At 36.7% G+C, this 23728-nt stretch overlaps 7 protein-coding genes across 8 annotated transcripts; 4 read left to right on the top strand and 3 right to left on the bottom strand.

Annotated features, from left to right (window-relative positions):
• Positions 1 to 351: 351 nt before the first annotated feature.
• LOC133688726 (E3 ubiquitin-protein ligase APD2-like) lies at positions 352 to 5471 on the top strand. The gene is made up of 11 exons (XM_062108312.1): positions 352 to 504; positions 596 to 867; positions 1008 to 1114; positions 1277 to 1402; positions 1517 to 1610; positions 1801 to 1875; positions 1952 to 2034; positions 3157 to 3303; positions 3592 to 3664; positions 3741 to 4089; positions 5081 to 5471. The coding sequence occupies exons 2-11, from the start codon at positions 597 to 599 to the stop codon at positions 5154 to 5156; spliced, it is 1401 nt and encodes a 466-aa protein (XP_061964296.1). The 5' UTR covers positions 352 to 504; position 596; the 3' UTR covers positions 5157 to 5471.
• Positions 5472 to 7357: 1886 nt separating this feature from the next.
• Positions 7358 to 10054, top strand: LOC133690189 (probable pyridoxal 5'-phosphate synthase subunit PDX1). Of its 2 annotated transcripts, XR_009841397.1 has the most exons (3): positions 7358 to 8417; positions 8937 to 9025; positions 9808 to 10054. XR_009841397.1 is itself a non-coding variant. In XM_062110410.1 (2 exons), exon 1 carries the CDS (start codon positions 7451 to 7453, stop codon positions 8378 to 8380), a length of 930 nt encoding a protein of 309 aa, XP_061966394.1. In that variant the 5' UTR covers positions 7358 to 7450; the 3' UTR covers positions 8381 to 8417; positions 9808 to 10054. The 2 variants fall into 2 exon arrangements, 1 of the variants encoding a protein (XP_061966394.1); XM_062110410.1 differs by lacking the exon at positions 8937 to 9025.
• A 146-nt stretch (positions 10055 to 10200) lies between these two features.
• Positions 10201 to 11208, bottom strand: LOC133690190 (rhodanese-like domain-containing protein 10). The gene is made up of 2 exons (XM_062110411.1): positions 10668 to 11208; positions 10201 to 10551 (listed from the first exon to the last, which is right to left on the bottom strand). Exons 1-2 carry the CDS (start codon positions 11123 to 11125, stop codon positions 10350 to 10352), a joined length of 660 nt encoding a protein of 219 aa, XP_061966395.1. The 5' UTR covers positions 11126 to 11208; the 3' UTR covers positions 10201 to 10349.
• A 1513-nt stretch (positions 11209 to 12721) lies between these two features.
• Positions 12722 to 13234, bottom strand: LOC133689439 (uncharacterized). Its single transcript, XM_062109295.1, has one exon. It carries the CDS (start codon positions 13232 to 13234, stop codon positions 12722 to 12724), a length of 513 nt encoding a protein of 170 aa, XP_061965279.1.
• A 391-nt stretch (positions 13235 to 13625) lies between these two features.
• LOC133690188 (uncharacterized) lies at positions 13626 to 16512 on the bottom strand. Its single transcript, XM_062110409.1, has 6 exons — positions 15849 to 16512; positions 15290 to 15418; positions 15041 to 15161; positions 14874 to 14955; positions 14201 to 14354; positions 13626 to 14102 (listed from the first exon to the last, which is right to left on the bottom strand). The coding sequence occupies exons 1-6, from the start codon at positions 16203 to 16205 to the stop codon at positions 13968 to 13970; spliced, it is 978 nt and encodes a 325-aa protein (XP_061966393.1). The 5' UTR covers positions 16206 to 16512; the 3' UTR covers positions 13626 to 13967.
• Positions 16513 to 17633: 1121 nt separating this feature from the next.
• Positions 17634 to 20449, top strand: LOC133687768 (PHD finger protein ALFIN-LIKE 1-like). Its single transcript, XM_062107078.1, has 5 exons — positions 17634 to 17938; positions 18061 to 18093; positions 18573 to 18795; positions 19530 to 19650; positions 20008 to 20449. Exons 1-5 carry the CDS (start codon positions 17848 to 17850, stop codon positions 20254 to 20256), a joined length of 717 nt encoding a protein of 238 aa, XP_061963062.1. The 5' UTR covers positions 17634 to 17847; the 3' UTR covers positions 20257 to 20449.
• Positions 20450 to 20584: 135 nt separating this feature from the next.
• LOC133687767 (myb family transcription factor PHL7-like) lies at positions 20585 to 23350 on the top strand. The gene is made up of 6 exons (XM_062107077.1): positions 20585 to 21414; positions 21670 to 21746; positions 22206 to 22242; positions 22322 to 22379; positions 22476 to 22545; positions 22680 to 23350. Exons 1-6 carry the CDS (start codon positions 21309 to 21311, stop codon positions 23103 to 23105), a joined length of 774 nt encoding a protein of 257 aa, XP_061963061.1. The 5' UTR covers positions 20585 to 21308; the 3' UTR covers positions 23106 to 23350.
• The last annotated feature ends 378 nt before the right edge of the window (positions 23351 to 23728 follow it).

Here is a 23728-nt window from a genome sequence, read left to right as displayed (position 1 = left end):
ATTGTATTTGGCAAAGCTTTATCTTTTTTTTTTAAAAAACAATTTTTTTAAATCAAACAACCAAGCTACCCTCTTCTATCTTTTTTTTTTTTATACTTTTTTATCATGAACTTAAATATCTAAAACACCCTTGAGGGAGAAAGTGCGTGTCATTATGAAGGCTGCATCATTTAAAAGAACACTTACACCCTTACACACACTCGCCCACGCGTAACAAGGAGACAAAGGTCCGAAAGAGGATCTTATTAGCTTTTCTCATATAAAATAAAAGGTTATCTGCGGTTATAAATTATCCAAGGACTCGGAAGGTCAGTTTAGTCATTTAAACAGACAAGTGTCCTTAGCTTAGGCATTCCATAATATAAAATAAAACCCCGCCAGAATTCACAACAACCAGTCCGTGGTCTCTTTTCGAAATCAGTAGACTGATCGGTGAGTTAGTTGCAGTAACTCAGCCAGTATCATCAACTCTCATGGAATCTTCTTCTCTTCAACTTCTCCAAGGTTTGCACTCATCTTCTCCCTCTAGTTCCTACTTAGGGTTTTCAATTTTTCACTCATTTAATTAAATTATCCATCCTATTTTGCTTCTTAGAATGGCACAACCAGGTCAAATTTCAGTTTCTTCTAGGGATTATTCCGCTGCTGCATCTTCTTCTTCTTCGAATCACGCTTCTTTTCCAGTCCACGAAGAAGATAATCAACGGTTTCGTCAAGTTGAATTTAGACAGCCAGAGATAGAGTATCTGCAACACCAATACACTGACCTTTCCTACCGTGGAAATTATTTTGCGTTTGATGATTTATCTGCTATCAGAGATTGCACGTGGTTTTGTGTCGTCGTGGTTCTCACATTCTGCTTCTTTGGTTTGTCTTTCGTTTATCATTTTTCTCTCTATTATCATTATTATTTTTTTAAAAATTGTTTTTAGATCAGATTTTAGACTGCTCAATGTTAAATTTTGTAGATAGTTTTAGTATCTTATAACTGGTTGTTAATTTGACAGTGTCCATGACTTTGATTTTGGGGGTTTATGGTTCAATGAGGCTAACCCTAGGACCGAAATGCTCGATTCTTTTACCACCTAATCCCTTATTAGTGCAGTCTATAAAGGTAAATTATTTTATTTTATCTATATCTGTTGTTCTTAAAGCTGGTACCGACGGGAATTAATGGTTTAGATACAGTACTTCCATTATTGAATTAAAAGAGGTTCTTGAACTTGATATGGTGTTTTGGGTTGTAATTTTGATAAATTTGGGTTGGTTTCTCTAGGTGGAACAGTTGTATGATACTAATCCGGGGCTGATGCTATATGGGTTTTTTAAACCTCCTCCGCTTGATGTTGTACGGACCTGGTCTAGAACTCTTGATGTCTCTGTTCCTGCCGATTCTCACAAGGCAGGTGTTTTTTTTCTGTGCAATGGTGTCTGTAAAGCTATGGTTGCAGTTATGTTTTGAATTGGTTTTGGTGCTTGTGAATGTTCTTGTGCTTATTTTGCTTTTGTTCTCTAGGACTTCGTATATTTTCTGAATAAGGGATCTCAAATAAATATCACATACAGGGTGAACTCCCCGAGCTCCTCAGTTTTCCTTGTAATTGCACAAGGTATGCTTAAGAACTGATTATTAGATAAATTTTGTGGCTTTTCTGGAATTGTCGTATGTGCTTGCTTCTAGGGTAGGTATGCGAATGTAATGAGTCCATGTGAATTGGGAATTAATTATCTTTCTTTGTTGGCTACAAAATTGGACTTTGAGTTTTATTTTCATGTGATTCTGAAGCTGGAAAATCGCAGGGAATGAAGGCCTTTCTCAATGGCTTGAGGATCCAACTTATCCAAACACCACTTTATCATGGAATGTCATTCAAGGTGAGATTAAGGTTGTGATTTTAGATGTTTTCTTTGTATAAGCATGTTAACTGATATGGAATTTTTTTCTTCGCAGGAAGTGGTTTTGTCCAACAGAGTATATTGACCTCTGCAAGCTACCATATTGCAGTGGGTAACTTGAACTCAGAGAAAGTAGAGGTAATTTGCAAACTTTTTGACCTGTTTATGTATAATCAATTGGTTTCTTCTTGCAGGAATGTTCCACAATCAATTAATAAAGATTTAATCCATAAATATCTCATTTCTTCTATTACTATCCACAGATAGACAGTTCTTTGTTTTTGTAGTTCATTGGCTTCCTAGACATGATATTTAGTAATTGAAGAATAAGTTGGCTTCCCAGACATATATTAAGTAATTGAAGAATAAAAAGACATGAACGATACTTTATCTGAAAATTTAGGACCTTGCCTCTCCTTGTTTCTTGTATTGAACTTGCTAAAATATTTTCCTTTGGGCAATGTTTAGATCACCCGGTGCACCTTATCATTGTGATATTTTCTACGTTGGCAGATAAGTGCAAAATATGAAAATTTCCTTGTGCCACTGGTGCTTGAACCACATAATTTTTTTGTTTGATTCACTTATAAAAGAATATGAGAATCAACATGGATTAGTATTTGGCTAACGTTACCTTTTGACCCGTGAATTATGCCATAAATAGCAAAAAAGGTGCTTATTTTTCTTTACATTGTTCTTCATCTCTTGATAAGTTTACAATTTTTCTACGTTGAGAGCTTTCATGTTCTTGTCAACCTAAGCTACAGCTCATTTGAAAGGACAAACTTTGTAGACAAAACGTGAAAAAGTATTTTGTGGTTTCGGCCATTTGCACTCTAGTGACAGAGCCCCCCCCCCCCCCCCCCCCCCCCCTCTCCCTCTCCATTTTCATCATCCCCAGGTTCTATAATCAGTCTAGCAGATAACAATGAAGATGACTGTTATGGTATCCTTCCTCCTATACAAAAAATCTTAGGCAATATATATATATATATATATATATATATTTTGATGGTGCATCCATGCAGGGTTCTGGAAGTCAACCCTTTAGACCCATAACCTACATAAGATATATTCAAAGAGTCTAAAAAAATGGCCTATTTTCATATGTGCTATATCATAGGCGTGAAATATCTTTGTGTTCATTTTATTACTTTATAGTCTTGTTTCTACTTGTGTTGATTTTGAAACAGTCCTGTGTCCTTCCTGGATGGCTGTTTGCATTATTTACTTGGGTGAGTCTTTTTTTTTTTTAAACAGGTTCAGTTAGCCATCAGAGTAAGATCTTTGCAATACAATACAACCAAAGCTTACTACAAATGTACATTTACAGATGGGAAGTGTAGTTTGAACATTATGTTTCCCAATGGAAATGTTGCTGTCTTAAACTCTTTTGGTCCAGAACAGGTAAATCTGTTTATCTTCACTGTAACGTCTCTGTTTTAATGTAAGGCCAACATCTGGAGTTGAGAGCTTTGTTGAATGGAAGAGGAAAAGAATAAGTTTTAAAAGTACCAGTCCCACTTTAGACGTCACTTTGGAGTTCCATTTCTTTTAAGGCTGTCCCATTGGCACTCTTACAGTATTGTATTTATAGATTTCAGTAGGACTACCAGAGAAAAGATCATCATCAAATAGTCTGTAGAACTGAAGATTCCCAACCTTTATCCAAGGTTTTTTTTTCATTTGCTTCAGGGTTCAGAAAGTGACGAGTGGAATGTCAAAGTCTCCTATGTACCAAGATGGGCCACATATATTGTCGGCATAGGTATACTCTATTCTTGTGTTTCCTCTCTTTAATTGACACAGGGATATCTTATGTTTACTTGTTTTTCTGCCTGTAGGTGGAATAACAGTTCTCATACTAGCGGCATTCAACTTCTTGAACATGTTTCAATGCATTCGTGAAGATGGAACCAGAATTCTGTTTGGAGAGGTAGAAGCTGAGAGAGCCCCCTTGCTTTCATGTAAAGATGAGGACCTTTCAAGCTGGGGCTCATCTTATGATTCTGTCTCAAACGATGAGGAGGATCTTGAAGATTTTCTTGCAGCTGGTTCCCTTGAAGGGAAATCAAGAGATGGTGAAAATGACAATAATACCCGTCGTCTTTGTGCAATTTGCTTTGATGCTCCGAGGGAATGTTTCTTCATCCCATGTGGGCACTGTGTTGCTTGTTTTGCATGTGGAACAAGGTAATTACTCTCCACCCTCAAATTTGGATTATTTTTTTGATCTTGAAACAGCACTTTCTGGACCTTGTGACAAATTACGGTTGGCAAACTGGGGATGAAGTAAATGCATCAATTCTTCCTTTTGTCTGTGAGGGCGTGCCCTGTGTAACCCTAGGATGTGTTTTAGACTTAGTTGGCACTTGGTAGATGGCATATTGAACTGAAGAAAGCACTATTAATCTGCATATGGTTACAGAAAGTATTTACAATGCGACAAGTCCATGCTTAGGCCTTTGGTATTGTAAAATATCATTGTTTTAAATCACAGTAAGAGTGTCGCTGGCTGATGCGGATGCGGATGCTCTGTGATGGTAGTGGACAAGATAACCCCTTCCGTGATAAGTGGTAAAATATCAGCAGTCTAAATGTCTCACATTCCTTGGATATACTCGATATTTAAAACCATGTTGTCTGCAGAGTTGATGAGACCTAGAGAGGCTTAGAAACCATTTCAGTGTTTTAGTTGGTCTATCGGAGCACTTTAATAGTATCTTTTAATTACTGGACTATTGTTTTAATGGAAGCTAGATGGCTGCATCCTTTGTTAGGCACAATCTCAACCTGACACCAATTACTAGGCATGACCTTTAGAACAAGCTGATCACGGCATGGTTTGGTTGGGTGGGACTTGTGGACTGTCATGATTTCTAGTTGAAGTTGATAGCATGCCATATTAAGATATTCTATTCTGTCTCATAATAGCAATTGCACATAAAAAGAGTCGGATGATTTTAGTGTTTTCAAATATCGCAGGGAATCAATAAAAACGTGTAAAGTTCCGGAATGCTATTTAGTGTTATTTTACTTTTGACTCACTCTTCTGGGTCATAGCTACTAGTCAGAATTGGTCTGAATAAAATTTGGTGTTTGCCAATACTGATTGTATTTACTGATGCACAATCATCTTGACCAATAAGAAGCCAATTTATATGTTTAAATTTGATCTTTGCAGGATAGCAGAAGCTGATGGTACTTGCCCTACATGTCGCAGGAATTTGAAGAAGGTGAGGAAGATTTTTACAGTTTAAGCAACATGAAGCTATATTCTTAACACCGTGTAGATCCGGTAATAACTTGCAACATGGATTAGTTGCATCTACACCATTGCTTGCTTTCATGCCCATGAGTACTATTTGATGGTATCGCATTTGATTTAAATCAAGGATGGAGATGCGATTGCATGAGCTTATTCTTTAAAGTGGAAGACCATCATGCCCTTTGTTTTTTGTTTTGACCCGTCCGCCATGTAACATTCATTATCTCTTTGTATAGCCGTAGAATACATGTTACCTAGGACCCATGATCCAAAGGTTTAATGCAATATGTTATCTTCTGTTTTTCCATATTTGGTCTCCGAGGGCTTCATCATGTGGCAAAAACGTGATGTCTGGTTTTGTGGCGACCGAAGGAGCTGATCATCAGGTCAGGATGATTTGATTTTTATTAGGTTAATTTACTATTTTAGGTTTAAATAGATAACAAAAGAAATTCAGATATAATCTCTAATATCTAGTGAAGCCGGTGGAGATGAGAGAGAGTTATTTCTCATGATAACATTGCATATGGCTTCAATACTGGTAATGCTCCCTGTCATCTCTTAGAAGTTAAAACCAGATGACCATTAATCAATCAGCTGCGCCTTAGGAAAAGAAAAATAATCAAACTTAATTAGACTAAACACTTTACCAATCATATTTTAACACAAAGCAAAACAAAGATTTGCTTGCTCTTTCATACTGAAAGCGACCCAGAAGAGTAAACGACAGTCAACAAATGCAAAACTTTTTCCAAAATCCATCCCCCCGACCCCACATTGTTTAATCATGTTTAGCTAGAGAAATAAAATGAGGAGGACAAATCGAAGACGACTCCATGACCATTTCCCCATTTTCTTCGTGGGGAGGATAAATTTTATCAGGATTGGAAATGAGCCGCAGCCTTCCTCTCTTTTGTCCCAGCCACTTAAAATTCTACCTTATCACCTCTCCTTTTCTCCATCGAGCACGAGAAAAAAAAAAAAAAGTATTTCCTGAATATACCAGTGGCCATGCACAGTCTGCCTGTCCAGGAATATTTTTTTGGGTCAAATATGGATACAATTTTGATTTCAAATCATCTCATACCATCTACAATTAGTTTTTGTAGGCGTGGTCCGATGTATGAAAAATCTCCTGCCTTAATTTAATCTTTTCAAAAAATTCCATAATAAATTGATTTATATTTTATTCATGTAGTTTTATTGGTATTGCAGTTTAACTTGTTATTCAAACTTTTTTCATATAAAAAATATTAAATTAATAATTGTTTTATAGTTTTGATATACAGTATTAAAATTTTAAAAAAATCTTTTAAAAAATCATTAACAATTTTTTTTTATTAAAAATCACATTTGCAAAATTATCTTACTTCGTTTCACCAAACATGTGATGATTTTTACACACTATTCATTTTATAGTACGTGTTAATACTGTGACACTATTTGAAGGTATAGTTGGACTGTAATTTTTAAGGTTTTTGATTTTTTTAAAAAAATTAATTTAATATTTTTTAATCATTTAAATATATAAATTTAAAAAATTATTTTGATATATTTTTATAAAAACAAAAACAGTTTAAAAACCAATAAATTGTTACTACAAATAAAACAAAATTGAAATAATAGGCCGTCAAAAATCCGAGGCAAATTGGGTAGGGCAAAAATTCCTGTCAGTCAAATAAACAAAAGAACCTTGATTCCCCACGTAAGCTGAGCTGATTCCCCAAACCGAGGTTCCGCATATCGAAAGGAAGGCGTGGCCTCCAAGTTCCGAAAATCTACCTGACCCCACCCCCTCCAAGACTCTTTTCAACCGTCTGATCAGAATCTCATATCATCAAGACACAACCTCCCTCCTCAACCAGTAAGAATTAAGGCTACTCAGATTAGTCCCCCACCTCTCATTTAATCTCTCTATCAAAACCATTTTACAAAATTATGAAATAGCCTTCACCCCCTTTGAATCTAGCTCACATTTTATTAAAACATTATTCACCAAAAAATTAATTTTATTAATTTACACATTCTACCTGGGCCAATTTGAAATTTAAGAATTTTTTTAACCATCTTTTTAAGAATAAAAACTATTTATAAATCAAATTGAATACATCTTTATAATTGTAGGACTAAAGTCGATGTTTTCCAAATAAATAAGAACCATTCAACAGCCCCACCGCTCTCACTACTTAAGCACCACAACCCCCTCTCCTCTATCGCCGCCCCTCTCTCTCTCTCTCTCTCTCAACCCATCCAAAACCAATCTCTCCCTTTCTCTCTCTGAAAAAAATGGCAGGAACCGGAGTTGTGGCTGTCTACGGCAATGGAACAATAACAGAAACCAAAAAATCCCCATTCTCCGTTAAGGTAGGCCTAGCTCAAATGCTCAGAGGCGGGGTCATAATGGACGTGGTCACCGCTGAACAAGCCCGTATAGCCGAAGAAGCCGGAGCTTGCGCCGTCATGGCATTAGAACGAGTCCCCGCCGACATCCGTGCACAAGGTGGTGTGGCACGCATGAGCGACCCTCAGCTCATCAAAGAAATAAAACAAGCAGTGACCATCCCTGTCATGGCGAAAGCCCGAATCGGGCATTTCGTCGAAGCCCAAATCCTTGAAGCGATTGGTGTCGATTATGTTGACGAATCTGAGGTTCTTACACTGGCTGATGAAGATAATCACATTAACAAACATAACTTCCGCATCCCTTTTGTTTGCGGATGCCGGAATTTGGGTGAGGCCTTGAGGAGGATAAGGGAAGGGGCGGCAATGATTAGGACTAAAGGCGAGGCGGGCACCGGGAACGTTATTGAAGCTGTTAGGCATGTTAGGTCTGTGATGGGGGATATAAGGATGTTGAGAAATATGGATGATGATGAGGTTTTTACATTTGCAAAGAAGATTGCTGCGCCTTATGATTTGGTTATGCAGACAAAGCAGCTTGGGAGGTTGCCTGTTGTGCAATTCGCGGCGGGTGGAGTGGCTACTCCTGCTGATGCAGCGTTGATGATGCAGTTGGGATGCGATGGGGTGTTTGTAGGGTCTGGGGTTTTTAAGAGTGGGGATCCGGTTAAGAGGGGGAGAGCTATCGTGCAGGCTGTTACCCATTATAGTGATCCTGAGCTGCTGGCTGAGGTGAGTTGTGGGCTTGGTGAGGCTATGGTCGGGCTTAATTTGAATGATAAGAAGGTGGAGAGGTTTGCTAGTCGGTCGGATTAGGAGGGGGGGTTTGGTGGTTTGTTGGGGGTGGCTCAAGGTGAGGTTCAAAGATGTTGGTGCTTGATAGTAGTAGTTTTATTAAGATTGTTGGTTTTTGGATTTGATGTTTTCGAGATTTTATAATTCTTGTACTTTGTTATGTTTTAGATGGTGTTACTATCTTGGGTGGCGTTGTTTATTTGTCAATGGTCAAATATATGGCACCTTTTATGTTCTATCTTTAATTAATAGCTTATTATCCCTTTGATCAGTTGATGGCTATTTGTTTTCTGTCTTTAACAATGATAATCTGGAAACTTATATGTTTATGTATGTGCTCCTTGATGTGGGACTGAGGCATTTTTTTGAGTCTAGTCTGTAGCTGTAAGTGAAGAGAAAGTGTTGTGATTACTGGTGTTTGGCTGCTTATTTTGGCTTCTTTGTTGTCCCAGTGCTCTTCCTCTGGGATTTGACAGTATGCACAACATCGGCATAATTATTCTATTTTACTTTTGCTGATTTTTCTTTGATTTAAAAAATTATGTTAACTTCGTTGATTTTGTTAAAACAATCTCAGATAAACGCCAATGATTGATATCTGTGGACATGCTGCTGTTTTCTATTGAAGATTTGTTCCCTTGTCAATTTTAAGAAAGTTAAAACCCGGTGATTACTTGTGCTGTTGATTCACTGACCTGTTCTTGGTCCTGGAGGTGTGGCCATGCAGCTTGGAACTGCTGCATATCACTAAGAAACGAAAGAAAATCTTATTGTTTCCTTTGGTTTATTGGAGATTTAGTATCACATATCACGCCATTATAGGCTGCATCTGGGCACAGATAGAGCTTCTTGAAACTAGCAAGTTCTTGCCCCCAAAAGGACCAATAATAATAATAATAATAATAATAAAATAAAATAATTACTGAGAATAGCTTACAATTGTAAAATTTTTTATACCAAGTTGTTAGCAGTTTAAAGAGTCTGACATGGAATGGTTTGGATATCTTCATGGTTGGTTGCTTTGCATCTCACCGCGAATTCATTAGGAGGCAAGCCTTAGGAATCTCATGTGATTGCTTTATGCTTCATCTTTAAATTCGAATTTTGGCATGGATGACAAGATTAGAAATGCTTCTTTCCAGTTATAGATACTTTTTCACTCTTGTAGCATCTCGTGGAGGTGGCAAGAGTTTGTGATTATTCGAGACTTGAGAGATCTCAAGTTTTGGTCTTGTTACTGATATTTATATGTTATCGCTTGCGGAACTTGTAGCACAGCTGAATGTTCCTGTTTGTCTTTCAATACATTTCTGCCTATTCAGCTGTTTGTACTGTTTTTCCCAATTTACCAATTCTTTCCGATCGGTTGTATTGTAATCTTGCAGAAATATTTTCAGCTACAAAGATGGTGGAGAGCTTGCTGATTTTGTTTGATTGATTTTCTGCAGGAGTCTTCTCTTATATAGCGGTGTTCAAGTCATCCAAAAGCAGTCCACAAGCACTTGGCTACTTTGTGTATAATATTTGCTGAGTGCGGATCTTTTCAATTACTTTTACCTTTTCTTTTCATCCGATACCAGGAGCACCAGAGACAATCCAATAAATGTCCCTTTCCTTGTTAGACTATTTATTCATGGTTTAATTCAACTTTTAAGGCTCCAAGATCTTGTTTGATCTTGAAGGTTGATTTTTTAAGCATGTGGCATTCAATTATGCGAGCAAATGTGTCTTTCTCCTCATCTTTTGACAAGCCTGCTGGATCCGTACCTGCCATTGGGAATGTTCATGCATTTTGAACAGTGATGGCAGTTATGATATGGGATGCAGAGTGGGAAATGTGCTTTGTTTAACATGCTTCTGTAGCCAGCATTAGATATTAGCAACGTCAAGATATGCTTAAAAACGTCTGGGCTTTCTAGCCAACATTACCATAAAAAAAGCTACCTCAAAACGTTATCAGATTTTGAGAGCATATCGCATTATTAGCCAATCAATCATCCTTGCCCACGGCTTGCAACAGTATGAGTAATTGAAGGAAGAAGTAGGAAACACCACCTATGGTTGCATATTGCAATTTCTCTGAACCTTCAACAGCTGGGAAATCACTAACTGCAGAACGATTGAATCCTCCAGCAAGCCATCCCAAGTTCTTGAATCCTCCCGCGTACAACTTCGAAGCTGCCATTATGGACCTGAGCCATCGCAACAAAGTAAAGCAAGGTGTATAGAACCATATCTGTCACTTCATTTTGGGCTAGTAGCCTGTTTTAACAAAGATTTCTAAGAAACAAACACCAATCTTTCTTACCTTAGTCCTTCACCACAAGCCACAAGAAGCTTGGCATCCTTGTCAGGAACTTCGGCCTCCACTTGCTGGAGAAAATCAGGATTCAACGTGGTGAAATTTTGGCCAGTCCATAAGCCAATGTATCCAAAATGAACCCACTTCTTCAAAAGAGTCAAGGGACTATTGTCCATGTCTTTGACAAAGAGTGGCACGTGCAATGACCCAGCCACCCGTGCCTTATCCCTCTCCCAATCTGGTCTGATGTCCAGGAGTATGAAACCTTCAGAGCTCATTGCCATGGCTGCCTCCTTTGGTGGTATTGGCCTGACAGCACCAGACTGTATCAGCTCCCTGCCATTTGTGGACGCTGCTTTGACTTGAAATTTTGTTGGCCTAGGTCTGGTGGAGGTAAGTGGAGGCTTAGGTTGTTTGCCATGCTTAGAAGTGGATGGATAGAAGTGGTTCAGTTGAAGTGCCATCTCTCTATCTCTCTCTTATCATCAACTTACTTTTGTCAACAAATCTTGTCTGCTCTTGAGATATTTGTTATTCTGTTTCTTGCTTTCTGTTATTTCCACCTTTATATGGATTCCAAGAATTCTTTGCAAGGACATCCCTGGTAGCATAAAACTAAAAGAGTCCAGAACAGGAATTGTAAACAGATAGCAACGTGAAGGGCAACACTTCGATGAATTAGTACCCTATGATAGCAACCAAGAACATCAGCAAATAGAAAGATGAAAGACTGCCTATTCTCTGTAGCCATAATATTCAAGTGTGTAATGATTTTCTAGCACATCACCTTCCTGAGAAATTCTAAGAGTTAGTGCTCAAATTAGCTGTCATGGTAACATTTTCCTTCACCGCATTCATAATTAACCCTCATCTTAAAATTTTGCCTTTAAATTCATAAAATAACGATGACGTATTATTTATCTTGAAACGTCTCCATTTTTTCATAAATTTGAGTGGGTATGCTTAATATTGTTGGGGGATCTACGTGAGAACTTATTTTCTTTGAGGATCTAGTTGAGAATCATGTGCTGGTTTAACAGGTTTTAATTACAAAAGCGACCATCGCATTTTATTTTGTATTTGAAATCTTTTATTAAGTGAATGATGACTCCAAATGGAGCAGGCTCCAAATATGAAATTATATTTTTACTGATCAGCTGCATCATGACTCCAAATGGAGCTGGCTCTGGAAAATTCATACACCAGAGAAAATTAAGATGCTGATCTGGATGGTTTTCCACAACTGTCTCCCATCGGATATGCTCCGGTTCAGGCGTCATCAATTCCAAGTCCTTTGTATTACCATTGCAACCAGGAACAAGAGCATATCTTTCATTGCTCGAGAGGCTGTAGTTTATGGTGAAAGTTATAACGGAGATCATTGGCTGCTACGTCAAATTCATCTTCTTGCTCAAGACTGTCATTCGGCTTGGGAGAGCAAAGATTTAGCTAGTAAGGATACCGGCCTGATATATAATATTTTAAATAGATTTTTAAACGGACACAACTCTTCATTAAAAAACTCACCTTTCAATTCACTTCGACATTATTGAACTTGGATATAAAAGCTTACTTTATAAAATATCACATTATTAAAAAAACATATAGCAAAATTGTTCAAAAAGTCCAATAATTTATCAATGTCAAGTCCATCCAACTATCAAAATCTCAAACTCCCTAGCTAATATCCCAAGTGTCAAACAAAGAAGGCATCTTGTTTCACATCATGATATCATATATATAAAAAACACAATCAACCATACATGTTACAGATGAGTTATTGAGTAGCTTGGAGAGCAGTTTGCAGATGGAGGAGGGAATTGCAACGATCGAGGATTATTTTTTACTGTGACAGAAATCTGATTAAGCTAGGTGAGAACCCAATTATTGCCTATGGAGTTGGCATATTATAATTAATAATATAGAAATTATTGGAGGGCCAGAATTGCTATTATGTTGCCCGCATGTTATGGAAACTGGTCGTCAAGCTCGAATCTTTCCGAAATTCAATTGAGAAAATGGTTTATTTAAGCTATTATGTCTAAAGATGTGCCAATATCCTAGGTCTCACCTCCCTCCTCGCTTTCTACAACTTCCTTGGTTTCATGTTCTGCAACTCTGATGACACCCATCAATGAAATATAGTAATCAATTAAGGAGGAAGAATCTTCCTCCATTGTTGTGTCAAGGCGAGTCAGGGTCATTCTACAGGTTGGAATGCCCCAGCGCTCCATGATTTTGTCCTTCAATTCGGCCACTGTGATTGTCTCTCTCACTTTCATTGCCTTCCAATCATTATTTGGAAGCCCAACCGCAATGTCGAACTCTGGATTTCCAGATAAGGGGCTAACATCAAGATGAATGGTTGCCTCTCCTCTGTATCGACACTCTTCGAGTGTGCGATAATCCTCCAACTCTTCAAGATTATGGCCACCCCTAAGAGTTAGCCTGTTCCTATTCAAATTCGTTCGCTCAGTAATCTTCTGCTTCACCTCACCTATAGTGCACAGAGGAAACATTTCAAAAGTAAGTGTTACCTTCGCTCCAACAATCGTGCTCGTTATTGTGGCCATGATAAAATTATATTATATTTCTCTTTATGCTTAGCTACTTGCTGTATATTGGTAGTCCTGTACATATAGCTAGGTTTATAAATACAGTATCCATGCTTGAGGGAACAAGATGGTGAAGTGCATGCTCCGTTCATTGCTGTCACATTTGAGGTATTATGAGAATCTCATGCCTCCTCACATCACACAATATTTGCTTCGATTTATAACCTCACTCTTTTCTTGTGATTCTATATATAGCCCAGCTAGCGAGCTTTCAAAAAAAGAAAAAGAAAGCCAACTAGCAAACGTGTATTAAGGACGGTGACTGCTTGAAAACGCGGTTTCAACAGCGTTTTCCAGAAAATTGATTTTTTTTTAACTTAAAATTAACCAATCATAAATAATTAGTAAGTAGCGGAAAAAACAGAGGAAAGAATAATAATTAATCATTCCACAATGTTTATACAAGGGAAGGGTCAACTAATCCGTAACAAAAAGCAACTTCCAAAACCTTCAAAATCATTAACACTACTGACTATGCCTAATTACAAAAGAATCTGAGTTTGCTCAATCATGGAAAACCTGCTTCATAACTTATTTTCAGAAATGCACCATTGCAGGTTCCTCAAAAGAACATAATTCCCTTCACCAGCACCTGTTTATGACAACAATAATATACATGGAATGACATTTTATCACTGCAAAACGCTACCAAGGAGATGTGTTTGCTCAGGTGCGCACAGCTTATTCATTCTCACACTGTCAAAGCAGAAGCAGGAATGCCATGCATTTGAAACCATTCAGGCATGTGGAACCTCTCGTAAAGAACAGGCCTAACATCCTTTTGTAGGGATAGGTTTTTGAGGAGTGGAAGGAGGACGTCCAAAAGCTGCACAAGCCAAATGACAGAAACAAACAGAAATGAAGTATATAAGATTCTTTGGCATTAAAAAAAGTTAAATTCCTTAATGCACTGAGAATTCCTACCTGCTCATCATATGGCAATCTAGCAGAGAATGGAACACATGGTATTCCATTCAATGGTTGTAGCAAGAAACTAAATGGGTTGTTGTCAACAATCACAACTCGTGAGAGATCTTTTGATAAACAAGACAGATCCTTCACATGTTCTCTATATTCCCTGTGATTTACACAATGTTGAAGATTGTCAGCATTTGCAAGCAAGATCCTCAATCTATATTCATTTCAGAATCCAATAAAATGACAACACCTTGTGGTTTATTCCAGTTTTCCAGATAAGCAACAATTTCCCACATGGCTTCCAAGTCTGGAAGGAGTCATGCAAGAGGAAAAAGGACAAACTGGCTATAACCAAACCCACTCATTCTAAGTTAAATTTCTCTTCACTGAGTTTGAAGATGGAACCTATGTGACGCTACAAGGACTGACCTCGCAATCTAACCCTACCTGTTAAGAACACTCTGTTCTGCCACTTGATCTTAATAAAGAAAGTTTGCTAACAATATCAAAAGGTTGATGCCACACCCCGCATTGTGTAGCCCAAGGTTCAATGAGCATCTCAATAAACCAACAAAGTAACAGCACAAACTGGTTATAAACACCCATCTGTTACAGCATTTTTGCCTCAGACAGGATATTCTATAAACAAAGAGCATTGGCAATAAACTAGGGCACTTACGTGCTAACAGTTGAAGGTCGATAAAGACGTTGACTAAATTGGTTCTCCACATCTATCCTGTCAAAGAGCGGTCTGGCGTAACCTGTATGAAATCTAAACACAATAAATAAGAGGAAAAATGAAAAGAATTACTGGAAGATCAATAAAACTAACAGAACAACATCTACCTTCAAGACCAGCAGTAAACAAAATCAGATCAGCAAATTCACCAATCTGTTTCAAGAACTCTTTCAAACCAGGTCTTTCAAACACTGTCACATAATTAATCCTTGGTTTTCCTCCAACATCCTTCAAATCCAGTAAGATCATGTTAATATGTAGCTAGGATACTGATAAAAATCAAAGTATCAGGTTATATATATATATATATATATATATATATATATATATATAGGGGGGGAGAGAGAGAGAGAGACCTTCTCTGAAGAGAAACATTCCAACTCGAAACACTTCACCCCTGCTTCTACAGCTTGGGTGCGAATAATGGCTGGCAAGCTAGAAGCCTCATATGCACAAATAAGAGTTTCATCCAAGTCAAGCACCACCTACATTTGCAGAATAAACTGCATTTATACAACTTTTTATTTAAAAAATTTAAACTATCATAATTTAGGCCAGTGGCAGATTTCCTTTCTCCCACAACAAAATTTAAACTAAAACAACCACTATCACTTCATGCGACGCAAAAACTCCCAAATTCAATCCATAACAGTTACGTATCTAACAGCATGAATTTGTCATTCATCATTTATTACTACATTTCCCCAAAATGTCATTCATTTTCTCCTGTCTACTAAAACCAAACTAACCTAAATGAAAAAAATGTATAATAAAAAACCTAAGCAAGCCACATTCAAAACACAGAAAAACAGTGCCGATAACCACTGAAAACACCCGACCAAAAAATTAAAAAATAAAAATTTAAACAAAACCCACAAAAAAATAATAATGGAAACAGTAAAAGAGAGCACGTACAGTGAGTTTCTCAATGAGGCAATCATCAGAAGCACCAAAATCACAGACATAACCAGGAAGACAACTGCTATCATGGGCTTTGTCTGTGATCTTGTTCGACGTGGTTTCTTGCAAGGGAATCTCAACAACAGGCAATGGCTTAAAAGAAGGAGGAGAAGAAGAAAGAAGAGGAAATGTAAAACCAATATAAGAAAGTAAAAATTGAGCCATAGAAGGAGTCCCTCTTAATATCTGTAAAAACAACTTCATTACAAACCCTAACCCATTCATCATCCCTTTCCATACTTCGTTCACTGATCTAGACACACACACTTCTCCTCCTTGTTTCCCTCCTCCTCCTCCTATTTCCTCCATCATTGCCAACCCACAATTTTCTCGTTCTGATTTTGTCTTAACAAGTCAGACAGAAAAAAAATAATTTAAAGACACTGGCCGAGACTATGTTGTCTTTCTAATTTATGGGCGTGTCGTTTGGAAGATAGTTTGTGTCGGTTGGGTAATGGAGGGATGGTGGTGTCGGCGGCGTCAGCGGGGGTGGAGTATGGTGGGCTGGAGACGACTTTTCGGCTTTCGTTGCCTGGACTCGAAGTTTGGTTAAGGCGGAGAGGAGAGTCTTCGGATAAATTGAATTGAATCGGGGAATTTTCAAGAACAAGTTTTAACTTTTAAATTTAAAAAGAAAAAAGAAAAAAGAAAAAAGAAAGAAAAAAGAAAAAAGAAAAGAAAAGTTTAGCTCATTATTTTGTTAACGACATATTAGTCCCCCGCTTTCCAATTTGATTTCAAATTGATTCGGATGATTTAAAATTTCTAATTCTATTATTTGATTTGTGTGATTTAAAAAGGACACCGTGTCGTTTCCAAAGAGATAACAAAATAAAAATTTAGTTATAAAAGTCGCTATATGTGTCGTTTAAAGAGCGCAAATAACTTTTACACGCTATCACATGAGTTGGACATACAAGTTATTTTTTTATATATATTTAGTTAAAAACCAATAGCCTCTCATCTGATATAATAATACTGAAAAAAAACCATTGCAAACGGATGAAAAAGCTCCTTTGACATCAATTTCAAAAATTTTCTTTTAAGATTTCATTGTTTTTAAATTTTATATTTAGTAAAATATTAAATTGCCCCTCAACTAGCATAATAATAGCAAAATTATGAAAAAACAAAAATGCCCCTTAAAGCTAATTTTAAAATTTTTGCTTTAAATGGTATTTTGATTGTTTGATTGTTTTCTGATCAATTTAATAATAATAATTAACAGACTTTATAAAAAGATTTTAATGCCCCAATAGTCTGTTTTAAGCTTTTCAATAGGAAAAGTAAAATTATAAAAACACGGTGAATAATTTTAGTTAATAGCGTAGTTTTTAAAACCTGCCGGATAGAGTCTTATCATCGAAGTTTAAGGCTGGAAGAACTCGAAATTTCATTGATCATTAGAAAACGAAGGATTAAGATCTAAATTTTTTAAAAAGAAATTGAAGAAGTTGGAGTAGTTATTTTAAAGAACATAACAGATGGAATCATGCAAAAACCAGTGGAGGAAGTGCAGAATTTGAAAGCCTATCGCTCAACTGCTCAAGCGCAGATGGCCTGCCTAAACCAGGAGGTAGATATTTCATATTTGCAATTTTGAAGTTACAGCCACCATCAAGTTATAAAGTCAATAACAATAGCAGATGCTCACTAATTTGGTTTATTTAATTTACTAAAACAAATATTAACGCAACACGTGGGAATCCAAACAGTAAAACAGAGCGCGCCAATAGCAAAATAACCTTAATCGCGTCAAACGAACTCCCTCTGCCTATTTTCTCCTTTGGTTTCGCTTTTCACGTTTACATGTGTTGTCTTCGTATCATCCTCCCTTCCATCCCCTGTCTCTCTTTCACGCTCTTACCGTACAACAATCCCTATAATTTCTTAAAATTATCCAATAAATAAATAAAAAATATATATATTTTTAGATCTTTGTAGTTAATTGTCCATGGAAATGACTTCAAGCCCACGAACCGTAGAGGAGATCTTCAAAGATTTCAGTGCTAGAAGAGCTGCTGTCGTCCGTGCTTTAACTTATGGTAATTTAATTTTTAGTTCTTTCTGTTTTTTCTTTCCTTTCCTTTCCTTTCCTTTAAATCTTGAATCTTTTTATAAATATGATCGTGGGTTTTTTTTTTACGTTTTCTTTTATTGTTTTCAGATGTGGATGGTTTTTATGGACTCTGTGATCCAGGTAATGTGTAGTGGTGTAAATGTAGATTTGAATTATTATTGATATTTTTTTCTTGTGGAATCTTGGTTCTAGTATAGGGTGAAATTTAGAGAAATTGTTTGGTTCTCGAGAAACTATGAGGTGGAGTGATTTGAAGTTTTGCACGTGATCTCCGCTGCTGTATTTTTTAGGATTACTGGGTTTTATTTCAGAATTTGTGGTAGATTTTATGAAAATTTAAGCTTTGAAAGTGGAAATTGAGGGCATCACTGTTGAAACTTCAATGTTTTGTTGACTCTGTAAACAGAAAATTGAAATTAAAATGGATATTAAAAACTGGAAGAAGAGAATTTGAAATAACTAGTACTTGTAAATTGGTAATGTTTTTATTTATGAAGAAACAAGAATTGTAAGATTTGCATTTTGCTGTTACTCTGCTTTTCCTCTGATTTCTCAAGGAATATTAGCTTTACTCTTTTTTGTTCTGTTTTTGGTGTTAGATAAGGAGAATTTGTGTCTGTATGGACATCCAAATGAAACATGGGAAGTAACCCTGCCAGCAGAGGAAGTTCCACCAGAGCTTCCTGAACCTGCCCTTGGAATTAATTTTGCTAGAGATGGAATGAACAGAAAAGACTGGCTTTCACTGGTTGCCGTGCATAGTGATTCATGGTTGCTTTCTGTGGCTTTCTATCTTGGTGCTCGTCTTAATAGGAATGAAAGGTAATTTAGTGCACAATTGCGCAGGGACATGTGGTATTCTCATTCTAGTACATTTTTCTTTTGTTATTCGTTCTCCAATTTTGATGTGATTAAAATGTTGATGAAGTTAGGAAAGTTAACCTTGGGAAAATTTACATCAGATTTGTTGGATGATTAAATAGATGGTACCACCATGTCCCACCAATCAATGACCCGATCATCTTTCTTAATTGCCTTCCAGTTGGTGAGATTTAGAATCATGGTAGCGTTATCAATTGGTTTGCTTGAACAAGATTTATTACATTGGATCTTCTTGATAATATCCTCATTTTTTAACAGTTATTCCTTTACAAAGGACAATTTATGAAATTGTTTATTATTTTTTAGCACCTTATAAAATCTTGTTATAAAGGATTCCAGAAACTTCAAAAAATACTTGACAGAAAGTAATGTCAAGATATGCTTTCAATTGAATACATGGCAGCATGCAGTGGTAGTATATTTATTCTTCTTGGCAAATTATGATTTGTTTGAATTGGTCAGGACTGGATAGGCCACCACAGATAACATAAAAACTTTTAAAGATCAACCATCTATTTTGGCATGTAATGTTTGTCTTGCAGACCTGAAACATAATTATTTTCAATTTGCATATTGGGATGTTTTCAGGTTTATTTTTATTGTGTTGTTCAGTTTTTCAGTGTGATGTTATGTTGAGCATGGCTTTAGAAACTAAAGTACATTTTTATTGACAGGAAAAGGCTGTTCAGCCTGATCAATGATCTGCCTACTGTCTTTGAAGTTGTAACAGAAAGGAAGCCTGTGAAAGAAAAGCCTAGTGTAGATAGTGGAAGCAAATCTCGAGGCAGCATAAAGGTGATTAATAAAAAATTGATTTAGACTGTCTCTATTTTCTGATAATCTCAAACTTGATCAATTGCTTTTCATTCTTATTTTTCTCTCTGCTTGTTAATTGTTACAACTAAAATACTAATCTGGTGTAGAACTATATCATGCATCACCCTAGCGACTGATGGTGCCATCAATTTTGGTATTCTATTGATATACTGCTTTAGTGATGCATAGATGCAGTTATTCAGTAAGCAACAGCAAGCCTAATTTCCAAATGTACACACTTTTCTACTTGTCCTCAACCTTTCATGGATGTACTGGTTTGGACTATTAAATGCATATTATTGCTGGAACCACTGACTGGGTTCCTCCTCTCTGTAGAGATCAAGTGATGGACTAACAAAAAGCAACCCTAAGCTTACAGAAGATAGTTTTGAGGAGGAAGAAGATGAACATACTCAAACTCTATGTGGGAGCTGTGGTGGAAATTACAACTCTGATGAATTCTGGATCGGCTGTGATGTCTGCGAGAGGTGGTACCATGGAAAGTGTGTGAAGATAACTCCTGCTAAGGCTGAGAGTATTAAGCAATACAAGTGTCCATCTTGTATGAAGAGGAGCCGGCCATAGTCAGTGTCGTTGCGGTGGCAGACAAAGTAGTGAACATTATCCTTATGCAATGTGAAAGTTAAAATACTTGTTTATAACAGATGCCTCCAACTGTTTAGTTTGCCTTCTTCCCAACTGAACCCTTTGCTTGAATAGCAGGTTATGTAATCTGATCTCTTTTTTATGTTAAATGCATGAATAATATTAAACTAGAGATGACTTGCTTTGCAGGAGTCTGCTTGTCTGCCTGGTGATCTAAACTTATTATGCCATCCCAATGAGTGGCATCCATTTTCCTTTTATTAATTAGTTATCCTAATTATAGAAAAGAATTTTTAACAGGGAAGAGTGGAACATAATATTGTGCTATTGGCATCTATTTTGCTTGATGTATGACTGAGACCAGTTATGGAAATGTGGCCTCGAGATATGCTGCCGTCGATGTCCCATGATGAGCTGTGGCAACCAAACATCTTTAAGGGATCCTTTCCTGGCCCAGCTCGCTAACACGCTAGCTAGGATCCGAAATGTCCCAAATAGTCACTGAGCTAGGTCCAATACCTAAAAGCGTAGCCAGTCGAAGACACCAGAGGATCTTGATTGCCTTGGCAAGACTGGACCATTTGACTGGGCCTTCGCTACAGAATGCCCTGTTTTTCTCCCAGGTGATAATTAGGGTTGACTGAGGTCGGATAGTGCAGAAAAAAACAACAGGGACAGACAGAACATATGCTTATCATGAGCTGTACAGTTTTTGGACTCTGAGCAATACCCTTGAATTCCTTACCATAGATGACAGAAAAGTTGAAAAACCCTTTTGAGTTTGGAGTTATCCAGACTGCTACTTATAAAAGCTTGGTTTATCCGCGACAAGCAGACATCATTTGGCATCTTTTTTAATCAAATTATATCTTAGTTCTCATCGACCCAATCATCTTCTCCCTGTCTACATAACTGTTCTTTTCTTGCTCTCTTGTTTTAATAACCCTCCTTACAAGGGAGAAGACGTAGTCGATGCATCATTACTTGTACGGTGGCATTGACAGTGTGTAATCACCTTAATTATTCCAACAATGGGTTCAAGTCGCTCCGATGTATCCAACAAAGAAAGATTGCGCTGGACGCAAGAACTGCACGATCGGTTCGAGGAGGCTGTTAATCAACTTGGTGGTCCTGATAGTACGTTCTTGGTTAATCAGTGTACATTCATTAATGATATTTAATCCGCCACTAATTAATACTGTGAACCTTTTCTTTTGAAAGATTTTCAGTGATCAAAACTACATAGAAGCTCACCCTGCTAATAAAGCTTGACCAAATTAATTTCTTATCAATACACTGCAATTCCAGTGATGTTTCTCCTGTTTATTGAGGTTCGTAAGATGTCTTGTTATTTATGTGATCACTCATGTTTATATCTGTAACGATTCGCAGGAGCAACACCAAAGGGTATCTTGAGGGCTATGGGCATCTCTGGGTTGACTATCTACCATGTCAAGAGCCATTTGCAGGTATTTATCTATTTCTTCCTCTAGCTAGCTTGCACTCCTGCATGGAACTATACAACCCATTAAGATTTTATGTCTCCAACCTGGATTCTTACTGTCGTCAATTCAGATTTCGACCGCAACATGCATAGCCGCACTCTTGTATTTTATCCTGACAATTGAAAGACTAAATACTAATTAAAATACACTCATGATCATTGATACTTTGACCTAGTATATGTTGATATAGCTCAATTTCTGCAATATATATATATATATATATATATATATATATATATATATATATATATATATATATAGAGTTTTTTTTTTCTTTTGTATATAATATATTTCTTCCTTTTTTTCCTTTCAAACTGAAATCTCTGTCCATGAGATAGTACAAAGTGTGATTAATAACATCCAGGGCTTCTGTTAATCAGTCTTTAATATTCTTTGATCTCTCTCTCTTCTTCTTTTTTTCAGAAATACAGAATATCGAAGTTTATCCCAGAAACCAACAGTAAGTCTGGAGTACCATAAATTTGCAGTACTTGTAATATTGCTTTTGTGTATGCTAATTTTTTGGTATCTTCCTTCAGGAGGGAAGTATGAAAGGAGAAATATTTCAGAAATATTGCCAAATTTCAGTGCGACATCGTGAGTTAATTACTAATTAATTAAGAAGTTTCATCTCCTTCAACCTGTTCATGAACTTGTGTTCTAATCTAAGTACTGGTTGCAAAATTCTTGCAGTGGAGCTCAGCTCAATGAAGCATTACTGATGCAAATGGAGGTTCAAAAGCGATTGAGCGATCAACTTGAGGTAGCAACATAATTTTCTTCATGCAGATTTATTTGCTCAAGAGTGAAAAATGAAACTTTGTTTTGCTTTCCTAATTATAAATAAACACAGTGCATATGTTTGTTGATTTCTTTTTTGTTTGTGTAACTCCGAAGGTTCAAAAGAGCTTGAAGATTAAGATTGAAGCCCAAGGGAGATTCCTTGAGAGAATCGTGGAGGAAAACAGAAACCGAAGTGCGTCCATTAATCCAATCCCAAAACATAGCAAGTCTTTCTCTCCAGTATCACAGCCGTCTCTCTGTGATAAATCAGAATCAAATGCTAGAGAATTTGAAACTGAATCGGAGGGTGAGAAAGCTGAAATACAGCCTGAAGAATACCTTCAAGCTCTTAAGAGATTGAGGACAGAAAACCATGCTTTACCTTCGCGGTATCAACTCCAACCTCTCAATCCTGATCCTTACAATCAAAACATGGTTCTTCAAAGAGATGCAAAATTTTCATATCCATCTCACGATGCCAACTTCCCATGGAACATCTTGGCCACCTGTCCATCACCTCTAGTGCTCAGTTTTTTCTAAAGTTAAATAACATGTTGTATTGTTTGTGGTTGCATGAAATAAAAGGAATTGTAGCACCATTAACCATCGGATGATTTCACGGTTATTCAGAAAACTTCGGTGGATATCTTACTTTGAAGATCATGAAGGCAACCAAAACATTTCTGGTGATGATATATAGCTGTGTAGAAATAAGAACATCCACATATATAGCATTTAGTGGATGCCTGTTTGATTATATATGAAAGGCGATCTATCTTTTGCCCTGTTTTTTTTTTTGGTTTGTTGAGCGAATACATTTGTTTAGTACTCGTGTTCTTGCCATATTTTTTTTAGAGTAAAACTATATTCATTTTATTTTTTATTTGTCTTTATATAAATTTCTAACAGAAATTAACTGAACTGAACCACTATGTATTATTAGAACCTCAAATAGAAACAATTTCAAATACTTGAAAAACCGACAAACTTGGTGTTTTATTGATTCATTCGGTCCAATAATCCGATTCCGTTATCCCATATAATATTATAGAATGGTCTAATTGAAAGAAAAAAAAAGTTTAGAAATTATTTAAAAAAATTTTCAAATGAATTAGATGCGTTTGACAATTATCATGCGTAATAAGTCATGTTATTAAGAATAC

Source organism: Populus nigra, chromosome 3 (genome assembly GCF_951802175.1).
Source record: "Populus nigra chromosome 3, ddPopNigr1.1, whole genome shotgun sequence".
Taxonomy (NCBI): Eukaryota; Viridiplantae; Streptophyta; class Magnoliopsida; order Malpighiales; family Salicaceae; genus Populus; species Populus nigra.
The sequence above is the reverse complement of the archived record's forward strand: the minus strand, read 5'-3'. Positions and strand labels throughout refer to the sequence as shown.

Coding starts and splice junctions, on each gene's coding strand:
- LOC133689439 (XM_062109295.1), bottom strand. CDS start 13,234: ATGGCCACAATAACGAGCACGATTGTTGGAGCGAAGGTAACACTTACT.
- LOC133690190 (XM_062110411.1), bottom strand. CDS start 11,125: ATGGCACTTCAACTGAACCACTTCTATCCATCCACTTCTAAGCATGGC. Junction 10,552..10,667: donor GCTTGTGGTGAAGGACTAAG/GTAAGAAAGATT, acceptor GCGATGGCTCAG/GTCCATAATGGCAGCTTCGA.
- LOC133690188 (XM_062110409.1), bottom strand. CDS start 16,205: ATGATGGAGGAAATAGGAGGAGGAGGAGGGAAACAAGGAGGAGAAGTG. Junction 15,162..15,289: donor AATGTTTCTCTTCAGAGAAG/GTCTCTCTCTCT, acceptor CTGGATTTGAAG/GATGTTGGAGGAAAACCAAG. Junction 14,956..15,040: donor GTTTACTGCTGGTCTTGAAG/GTAGATGTTGTT, acceptor GATTTCATACAG/GTTACGCCAGACCGCTCTTT.
- LOC133688726 (XM_062108312.1), top strand. CDS start 597: ATGGCACAACCAGGTCAAATTTCAGTTTCTTCTAGGGATTATTCCGCT. Junction 1,115..1,276: donor TATTAGTGCAGTCTATAAAG/GTAAATTATTTT, acceptor TGGTTTCTCTAG/GTGGAACAGTTGTATGATAC. Junction 1,876..1,951: donor ATCATGGAATGTCATTCAAG/GTGAGATTAAGG, acceptor TTTTCTTCGCAG/GAAGTGGTTTTGTCCAACAG.
- LOC133687768 (XM_062107078.1), top strand. CDS start 17,848: ATGGAAATGACTTCAAGCCCACGAACCGTAGAGGAGATCTTCAAAGAT. Junction 17,939..18,060: donor CGTCCGTGCTTTAACTTATG/GTAATTTAATTT, acceptor TATTGTTTTCAG/ATGTGGATGGTTTTTATGGA. Junction 18,094..18,572: donor TTATGGACTCTGTGATCCAG/GTAATGTGTAGT, acceptor TTTTGGTGTTAG/ATAAGGAGAATTTGTGTCTG.
- LOC133687767 (XM_062107077.1), top strand. CDS start 21,309: ATGGGTTCAAGTCGCTCCGATGTATCCAACAAAGAAAGATTGCGCTGG. Junction 22,243..22,321: donor GTTTATCCCAGAAACCAACA/GTAAGTCTGGAG, acceptor ATCTTCCTTCAG/GAGGGAAGTATGAAAGGAGA. Junction 22,546..22,679: donor GATTGAGCGATCAACTTGAG/GTAGCAACATAA, acceptor GTAACTCCGAAG/GTTCAAAAGAGCTTGAAGAT.
- LOC133690189 (XM_062110410.1), top strand. CDS start 7,451: ATGGCAGGAACCGGAGTTGTGGCTGTCTACGGCAATGGAACAATAACA.